Source organism: Propithecus coquereli, unplaced genomic scaffold (genome assembly GCF_000956105.1).
Source record: "Propithecus coquereli isolate 6110/MARCELLA unplaced genomic scaffold, Pcoq_1.0 Scaffold2, whole genome shotgun sequence".
NCBI classification, from domain to species: Eukaryota; Metazoa; Chordata; class Mammalia; order Primates; family Indriidae; genus Propithecus; species Propithecus coquereli.
The window spans coordinates 16,164,615-16,175,030 of record NW_012144966.1 but is presented as its reverse complement, the minus strand read 5'-3'; the positions used below and the strand labels follow the sequence as shown (position 1 = coordinate 16,175,030).

Genomic DNA, 10,416 nt, shown 5'->3' with positions numbered 1-10,416 from the left:
TATGTACAGTCTAATACTAAGCCCAGAAGATTTATTCTACATTTCTGTTAGAGTATTGTGATCCCTAATTTTTTTTTTTTATTCTTGGAATTTCCATCTCTCTGCTTGTGTTACCTATCTAGTTCTTGCACGCTGACTACTTTACCAGTATAGTTCTTTGCATATTCACGGTAGGTGTTTTAAATTCTCAGCATGATAATTCCAACATTCTTGCCTTATCTGTATCTAGTTCTGATGCTTGTTCAGTCTCCTCAAACTGTGCTGTTTTCTTTTTAGTATGTCTCATAATTTTTCTTCAGAGCCCGACATGATGTACTGGATAAAAGCAACAGCTGTAAATGGACTTTTAATGATGTGGTGATAAGGTGTGGGGGGAGAGGAAGCTCTCATAATCCTATACTTATATCTCAGTGTTTTTGTGAGACTGTTTCTCTGAACTGTGAACTCCACATGTGCTTCTCAGTTTTCCTCCTCCCTATAGGTGGAACCAGATGCCTAAAACGGGCTGGAGTTGGGTAATCTCCTTCCTCCAAGTGGAAGGCTAGTGCCAGTTGGAGGTGAATATTTTCCCCCAAGTCAGTTAGATGCTGGTAAAACCCCAGCAGATTAGGCTTTTGTTAAATAATTTCTCCTGAGGAAAGAATTTACTAAGAAGAACAGAATGCTCTGGTGTATTTCAAATGGTTCTTTTTCTCCTCCCCCTGCTGGAAGCACGAAGTGAGTGTCTTTTGATATTCACTATGAGTACATGGTAGAACCGCAGGAGGTAAAACTCACAAAAATGTGGGCATCCCCAATGATAGGATCCCACTGGAATTTTTATCTCTCAGACTGGTTCACATTGAGCTTTCAGCAATTTGTCAGTTAAAATTTGGGTTTCCCTATCTCCACACTGTTTCACACGGAAATTTCAGCTTGTAGGGTTCTGTTCTATTAAGTTATGACTCTGCCTGTCAATTTGTTCAATTTTAGGGGCAATGGTTTTCTCTGTGGCCTCACTTCTTTTATGGACTATAAAGAGTTGTTGATTTTTAGTTTATTTAGCTTTTTAGTTCTTGTTAGGATAGAGTTGTGACTTTCAGGTTTCCTAAATCCTGGGCCAGAAACCAGAAATCTCTTTTTGTTAGTTTTTGCAATGACAGGTTTTGTTCCTTTTTCTTTTTTTTCTATACCTTTTATAGATAACTTTTTATGCTTTCCATGGGGCTAATGTAAAACATCTTATAGTTATAATAATCTATTTTAAGCTGATAATAAATTAAGTTCAATCACATACAAAGATTCTACATTTTTACTTCTCCCCCTTCTCACATTTTATGTGACTGCTGTCACAAATTAGATATTTTTATGCTGCATATTTTTAATATATTTCTATAGTCTTATTTATTTTATACATTTTGCTTTTAACTTCTATATAAGAATTAATAGTGACTTGTGCACCATTGTTATAGTATTGCAGTATTTTATATTTGTTTATATATTACCTTTACCCATGATCTTCATACTTTCATATGCTTCCATGTTGCTGTTTAGCATTCTTTTTTTAATTTTAGAATATTACTGGGTGAAAAGCTTTTGTTACATAAATTGCTTTAGTACCAGTTGAGTCAACAAGTGTGCCCATCACCCAGAGAGTGTACATTGTACCCATTAGGGGTGAATTTACCCATCTCCTCCTTCTCCCTCACCTACTTGATATCTAGTGAATGCTATTTCCATATGTGCCCATAAGTGTTGATCAATTAGTTCCAATATAATGGTGAGTACATGTGGTGTTTATTTTTCCATTCTTGTGATACTTAGAAGAATGGTCTCCAGTTCCATCCAGATTAATATAAGAGGTATGAATTCACCATTTTTTTTGTGTGTGGCTCAGTAGTTCTCCATGGTATACATATACCACATTTTATTAATCCACTAATGTATTGATGGGCGCTTGGCATTTTTTTATTTCAGTTTGGACTCCCTTTAGCAGTTTTTGTAAGGCAGGTCTAGTGGTAATCACCTGCCTTAGCTTTGTTTGTCTGTGAAAGTGTATTTCTCTTTCCTTCATGTTTAAAAAACTGTTTTGCTGGATATAATATTCTTGGTTGGCAGTACTTTTTTTTTTTTTTTTCCCAACACTTTGAATATATTATCCCATTCATTTCTGACATACAATGCTTTTGCTGAAAAATATGCTGATAATCCTATGGGGATTTTCTCATGCGATAATTCGCTTTTGCAACGATCCTTTCAAGGACCTGTTTGTCTGGGAGAGTAGCTAACTCCTGGCAGGTATAGGAGCCTCTTACCTTGTTTCTGGATTTATCACAAAGAGAATTAATCTATGTATTCTTATTGATTTACCACAAAGGAAATTAGTCTGTGTATTCTTGAATAATGTCTACATTTGAGGAAGGAAAGTTCTGAGACTTTCTATTCCACCATCTTGTTCTAAACCAATTTATTCTTATTTTGTAATAAGTATAATATACTTATTATAGATACTACATTATGAATCAGTTGTTTTACATTTATTTTAGACAATGTGTCCTTTTATCTAATTATGAAAATAATTTAAACTCAATGCATGCATTTTGAGAAAACAGAAGATTATAAAATATATGTAGCTTATATTCCTGTCCAAATCTACTATTAATCTTTTCTATATTTTTTTCAGGATTTTAATATTGAAGCAAATAGCTTTTGTATATTATAAAACAAAACTGAGTACTATAGGATTAATGGAATGCTTTTACACTAGACAGTATAAAATGACGATATTGCATGTCAGTAACTGTTATAAAAACTATTAATTTTAGAGGCAGTGTAATATATTATATGGATTATCATAATTTATTTAACTATTTACCACTGATTACAATTTATGTTGCCTGAAATATCTGAAATGTATCTGAAATGCAGTTTTGTTTACTTAATACATAGATATCTGACTATTTACCTGATTATTTTCTTAGGAAAAATTCTTAGAATTAAACATATGTCCTCAATGTATATAAGTGTATCATTCTTGACATATGCTGTACATTACTTCTTATTAAAGCTCTAAGAACTCTTTTATGCTGTTTTCTTTTGTTTTTATTAGAGTGATAGAGCAGTCAAGACTCTAGTTTACAGAATGATGTATAGTATATAACAGGGGAAGTATCACACATTAATGGGAAAAGACTAGTATTTTTTAAAATAAAAAAATGTTAGGAAATAACCTATACAAATGGGGAAAATAGTCAAGTTGGATATTTAACATGACATCATGTATCAAAAATTATTTCAAATGAATTAGTCATTAAGTTAAAAATGAAATATCAATAGGAAGAAAATATGTTTGAGCAATTTATATTGAATTGTCCTATATATAAAAGTAATGGATTAAAAAGAAAAAAATAGTTATAGAATAATCAACAAGTAATATTACGAAAGAGATTTAATAAGAAAGAGTTCACAAAATTTAATAAGAAAGGCATTAAAATCCCACTTTAAGAATGGAAATATGGTTTATCATATCTCTTTAAGATTGTTTTGAAAAATATTAAAAGTAAAAATTTTTCACTTTTTTTGTCAGAAGACTATTGTGCAGAAAATTAAAAGTTGGATCAACAGTATGTGTAACAAAATGTGATTTTGTATAAATATCTTATGAATGATTGAACTAATTTGAGTTTAAATAACACACGTGTAATAAAATAAATCTCTGTTGCAAATGGTTTACCTACACCTGTTTAGATTACTTCAATATATGACAATTGTAATATCTCTTACATAAAATTTAATTATTTTGAAATTAATGAAGTAAGCCATTATTTCAAATAATAAATAAATTTAATCTTCTTGTATACTAGGTACAAATGAGTCAGTGCGTCATACCAGCCCTGTGCTTCCTTAGGCCAGTAGATTGAATATGAGCTTATTCATCTCTGAAACAATGCTCTTAAGTAATTGAACTCAAATCTCTATCACTGTAGATGGTAGATAGTGTTAAGATGAAGTAACTAATAGTGTGTCATTATTAAATGCACAATTACCATGATTAACTAGAATTTATGACTAAAATATATGATTGCTAGAACTGAAAACTTAGGAACTTTTCTTCTCAAGTATAAAAATAATTTTCTTCTATTAATTTAGCACTAGTTATAAAGCACCATTTATTGCAAATTAAGTTAGATTATCTTTTTGGTCCTTTAAAGCAGCAGTCCTCAACCTTTTTGGCACCAGGGACCGGTTTCACGGAAAACAATTTTTCCATTGTGGGCGTGGTGGTGGTGGGGAGCGCTGACGGGGTGGGGGTGGAACTCTGCCCCCTGGTGCCTGACAGGCTGCAGACCACTACCAGGGATTGGGGACCTTGGCTTTAAAGAACCCTGTGAGGTAAAGTCATTTTGCCATATTAACTATAAAGAGCACTTTGATTCAGAATTTCAGCCTGAGCACAAATACTCATTTACCCTAACATGATATCTTGTTGAAATAAAATATATGCAACTATCTAACTCCTCATTCTTCTGTATATATTTGGATTCAGCATAGTGCTAGAAAAAAAAGAAAGGGGGATATTAGTCAATCAGGAATATTTTTAGAACATGGTGATCATACAATTCCTATATTATTTGAAATGTTTTAAATATTTCTTCTTGCTTAGCATCTGGTCAATCATTTGGTAATGTCACCTAAATTCTTCTTTAGTGATCTACTCTTCCAGTACGGCAGGACATCCCCCATGGATCAAGTGCTAGATGCAAATTTGCTCAATACTACTTTTCCCTGTGGAATAAATATCCTGAGTAAATCAATTATTAGACTTGATTTACTTTGTGACACCCTAAATGTAATTGACTTTGGTTCAAATGTCAATCCTTTTCTCAAAACTTCCCCTTTTATTACATAAACAAAAATCAGTTTCCATTTTATACAATAAATCATAATTCATATAAGAAACAAAAACTATGCAAAACCATGGGAAACACCACTTAAAATAGTTTCAAAAAGTTAACTATCTAGAAATGAGCTAAACAAAAAAAGTGTCAACCCTTTATGAAGCAAACTATACAGCTTTTAGGGATGGTATAAAAAAGACTTAAAAAGTAAAAATTCAGATCAGAATATTGAAAATACATAATTCCACCTAAACTAGTGTATGAATTCAACATTATATCAATGAAAATCTTGATAGTGATATCTTAAGGGACTTGAAAAGCAAATTTTAGGTATCATTCAGGGTTCTGGCAGCAACAGACAGAAGTATATTAAATGGGAGTAATGGAAGAGAATTCACTGGAAAGACTACTCACGAAGGTGGAGGTAAGGTTAAGGGAAAGGAACAAAGGGAAGTAAAGTACCTAGGGATTAGTGATAGCAGAAAACTAGTACCATGTCTATGATGAATGGGAAAAAGGCAGGGAGAGATAATCAAAATCTGACTACACCTGTAACTGTAGACCCTTTCCTGTGACAATGGGGGTGTTTGGTACAGTTATACAGCCTCTGCCACCCTGTTGTGGTGGAATGGGGAATAAATACTTTTGAGTCCTGTTTTTTTGTAATCTCCTGCCTTTGCATCCCATTGGCTAAATTTGACAAACAAAACAAAACAAAACAAAAGATGTGGGAGAATGGTAGAATATTTGATGAAGTCAATCAAGATAGGCATTCTAGGGCAGAAAACAGAGTAGAGAAAGTTAGAGAGTAGATTTGAAGGTACAAACATAAAATGTTCAGTATCACAGTTTTATCTAGAAGAGCAAATACGTGATATGATCCAAGAAAATTTTGGTAAAACTTCATTGGAAGAGCTATCTTTCACTTATCAAAATATATTCTAATGATAAAATAAGTTAAAGAGTGTGGGGTCATAAGATCGCAGTAAAATGAGTCCATAAAGACCTTCATAGCTTTTTATCGATTTATATGTGACAGCAGTGACATTTAGAATCCATAGTGACAGGATGAGATTTTCAACAATTGTTTTGGGACTTTCAGCCATTTGAAATTAAAAATTCTTCATACATTATCCAAAATATAAATTACAAGAAATAATTAACAGCAAAAAGATCTATAAATTAATTGAATCGAAATATAGGTGAATTCTTTTAATTGTGTGTGAAAAGTCTTCTCAACACTGAATTTATGAAGAAAAGTGTACCAAGTATGACCACATACACGATAATAAAAAAATGTGCATAAATGAGTAAAGTCATTGTATAAAGTTCAGATGGGTTATGTAATTTATCTAAGGTCTCATAAGAAGTGGCAGAGAAGGGTTCAAACCAAGCCGGTATGGCCTCAAAGATCTTGCTTTTATCAATTACTGTAGTCAGCAGAGTGTTTGTACATGCTCAAGGTAGAAGCTCTGGAGAGCCAACTGTTGAATAAATATTCAGGGATTTTGTGAATTGGTTGGTAACCCATTGGCAATTTGAAATTAGCCATGGTGCAAATATTTACATCTTGGAAATCAGCAAATGCTACAGATAGAGACTTCTCCCTTACTCTCCCCACCCAGACAGTTTACTAGCACACCACTGCTTTACTGACAGTCTTGTCAATGGTTACAACGCCACATATGTTAGGTTACAGATATAAATATCGGGCATAATTTTTAAAGTCTTTATCAAGTAAGTACAGTCGATAAACTGGTACCCATTAAAGAAACTTACCATTAATAATTATTGAATTAAATATGTCAACTTTTATGGTCATAATATCTAAAATAATTTCTTATAGAAAAGAATGTGCGAAATAATGAATTCTCTTTTTTTTCAGTGATAGTGGAAAGTGGAAATATAATTTCTTTTGTGGGTTATATTAATTCTGGATATTGTAACATTTACAGAAATATTATAGGATTTGTGAAACTACAACCAAATAAAGTGGTAAGTTTTAAACTTGTGTATTCTTTTTAATCAGTTACTCTGCTCTAATGAATAAAGGATGTTGAAAATCTTTTCCTGTACTTATTGGACATTTGTTTGTATTGTTTTTTGAAATTTCTGTTTAAATGTTTGACCATTTTTTGTTGAGTTTCATTTCTTGAGCTTTAAGGTATAGGAATGTAAGACAAATTATAAGATATATTGATTTGTAAGCTATAGGTATGACCAATGAACACATTAAAATATGCTTTAAATTCTTATTCCTTAGAGAATGCAAATTAAAACCATTACAAGGTACCACTACAAGTATATCATATGGTACTTTCTGTTCATTTTCTTTCTTCCCTGTTAGTCCAAGTGTGCTTGCAATTAGGCTCAAGGCAACAAATGGTAGTTCACCAAAAAAATCCTAAGGTAAAACTATGCTTACAAAATGGTATCCTGTGTCCTTGAAAAATGGAACTAGTTCAATATTTCCTAAACATCTTCGTAGATTAAAAAATGTAACTAAGAAACAATGCTTCCAATTACTTGAGATATGCTGTAAGTTGTCAATGAATTTACTGTTTCTCTAAAATTCATACAACTTAAACACATGTGAAAGTAAATGTTTTCTATGATTTGAATAAAATTGTTAATTTATTTTAAAGACCATGGTGGTCTCAAGAGCACTGATTTATGAACAAATGAGTTTCTTATAATAATAATACATATTCTTTATATAAAAGTGGTTGTATTAAATATCAATTATCCATATTTTTTTACAGAAAAAATGTCAAAAATTTGTTTATATGGGTAAACTTCAGGAGAGAGAGTCCTTTGGTGAGATTAGTGTTCTTCTTCAAGTTCCTTTCACATGCACAGTTGTTACTGGAAAAGAGGTTGAAATGGCAATCATTGAAGATAAAGACCTACTTGGTAAATGCATAAATGTCTTTTACAACTGTTATACCATTTTATTGGATGAGTTTTTTAAAAGAGTGGAGATATTTCACAGAATAATTGGGACACTCAAGCGAATATGTGTGTGTATATGTTATTTAATTATGTTGCTGTTTGAATATATTAGCAATATTTCAAAAGACTTTCATTTGAAATTACTAAATTACTAAATTTCTCTGCCAATGTCCAAGTTACCATTAATAGCAACACTCCCTCCTTTTCTGGGACATCTTACGGTTTCATGTCTAATGTTATTTCTTTTGTGTTTTTGGTTCGAGTCATGTCAAGTATATGTTACCCTCAATGTATAATCTAGATCAACTATATATGAAAATCTATGGCTTGCAGTATTTAAACCTTTATCTGAAATTTTAGCACTCTAGTAATAATAAAAGAATAGCCATCCAGCCACTTGTATTTGGTTATCCAAATATTATAAATACTCAAATAGGAAATGTAATTGAGTATGAAGGAGAAATGAATAGAGGCTAATAAGTCAAATATAATAGGATGTTAAAGAAAAGTGTAGCTTTATGTACAATAAAACTGAGAAGGTCAAACATTGGATAAAGGATGAAAGAGGAGAAATTTGTAGAAATTAACATGCATGAGAGGTTTGCTTCAATAAACTACATTGGAAAGATTTTCATGATTATCCAAGTATGATTTGACTGAATTCTGTTTTTCTGAATTTCAATTATTTTTTATGTCTTTTAGAGAATGTATAACCTATACTTGCTTAACTCTAATTCAAAAGGAAAAGAATAACTTCACATTCATGTATCTTTTAAAGTTATAAATTTGAAATTATATTTGTTAATTCTCTTTCCTTCTGTGACATTCAAATACAAACCTCCCTCAAGGTAAATATTGCTTAAAAATAATTACTAACCACTGATTGAATTTACAATATTTTCACTTGATATAGGCCATGTTTTTCTTTTCCTATACTAATTATGTTGACTGGTACAAGGCAAATACACTGTGGACTCTTTTATGTAAATCAACATTTTATATATTGTGTTATTCAAGGTTCTCCAGAGAAACAGAACCAATAGGATATATATAAATATATAAGAGGAGATTTTTTTGTGAACATTGGCTCATGTGATTGTAGAGGCCAGGAAGTCCCATCATATGCTGTCAGCAAGCTGGAGAACCAGGAAGGCCAGTGGTGTAATTTGGGTTGTGTCTGAAAACCTGCGAACCAGGATTACCTGTGATATGATTCCCAGTCTGAGGCCAGAGTCCTGAGAACTGAGGGAGAGTGGAGAGGAGGTGCTTATGTAAGTCCTGGAGTCTGAAGACCAGAGAAGTAGGTGTGCAAATTTCCTAGGGCAGAAGAAGATGGCTCTCCCAGCTCAAGAAGAGAGAGAGAATTGACTCTTCTTCCGCCTTTTTGTTTTGTTGAGGCCCTCAATGGATTGTATGTTACCTGCCCAAATTTGTGATGGTGGATCTTCCTTGCCCAGTCTACTGATTCAAATGCTAATCTCTCTCAGAATCACCCTCACAGACACATCTGGAAATAACAGTTTACCAGCTCCCTGGACATACCTTAGCCCAGTCAAGTTGACATATAAAATTAATTGTCACACTCAAAAGTGTTTCTTTCAAGCATATATTAGAATCTTCTTTGTCATCTGGTAGCCTATAATTCAAATAGATGGTGTAATATAAGATGTCAAACTGGGCATGGTGGCTCATGCCTATAATCCCAGCAATTTGGGATATTGAAGCGGGAAGATCACTTGAGGCCATGAGTTCAAGATCAGCTTAGACAACTAAAGAGATCCTACCTCTAAAAGAATTTAAAAATTAGGTGGGTGTGGTGGCGCATACCTGCAGTCCCAGCTACGTGAGAGGCTGAGGCAGGAGGATCACTTGAGCCGAGGAGTTTGAGGCTGCAGTGAGCTATGATCGTGCTACTTCACTCTAGCCTGGGTGACAGAGTGAGATCCTGTTTCATAAATAAATGAATAAATAATTTTTGAAAAATATCATTGTTTTTGTGTGTATGTTTTTCATATTTTAAATTTTATTTGATAGTTTGTTCATTTGAGACTGATGTTATAAAGCTACTGGTGTGTGCCTAATAAAATATTCCCTAAACAGAACTGTGCTTACAAACTATATTTTGCTTGTTTTTCCACAACTTATAAGGAAGTAAAATATTGTATTAATTTCAGAAAGTATGTTTATTTCTATGTTTTAAGTATTTATATTTCATTCCAAGAGACTTAAAGGTACATTTTAAAAGCTAAATAATTCTAATGAAAAGATGAATGGTTAATTTTGCTGAAAAGATCATCTTCAAATATGAAGAATAATGATCTTTAACATGAATTTTCATATTGTTTTATTCTGCCTCCATTTATTCCACTCTTTTTATTATCTTAAATATGAATCCATCTCTATAAAATAGCATAGAGTAGGACCCAAGAGAAACTAAAATGAGCCTTAAAAATATCGAGTTGAAGACAAATGAAAATGCTATACTAGAAAAATAAACTCAAGCAAAGCCCATGATTTGTTACATTGCTATTAAGACTTATTATAAGCTATTATATTACACTGGTATTCGCAATAATTGTTTAAATTT

At 32.3% G+C, this 10,416-nt stretch overlaps 1 protein-coding gene across 1 annotated transcript in view; it reads left to right on the top strand.

Annotated features, from left to right (window-relative positions):
- CNBD1 (cyclic nucleotide binding domain containing 1) overlaps window positions 1-8,542 on the top strand; it is a 359,205-nt gene extending 350,663 nt beyond the window's left edge. The window contains exons 8-10 of the mRNA XM_012643546.1: window positions 6,763-6,872; window positions 7,640-7,790; window positions 8,532-8,542. Coding sequence (XP_012499000.1) covers window positions 6,763-6,872; window positions 7,640-7,790; window positions 8,532-8,542 — 272 coding nt within the window. The remainder of the gene's footprint in view (window positions 1-6,762; window positions 6,873-7,639; window positions 7,791-8,531) is intronic.
- Window positions 8,543-10,416: the final 1,874 nt, after the last annotated feature.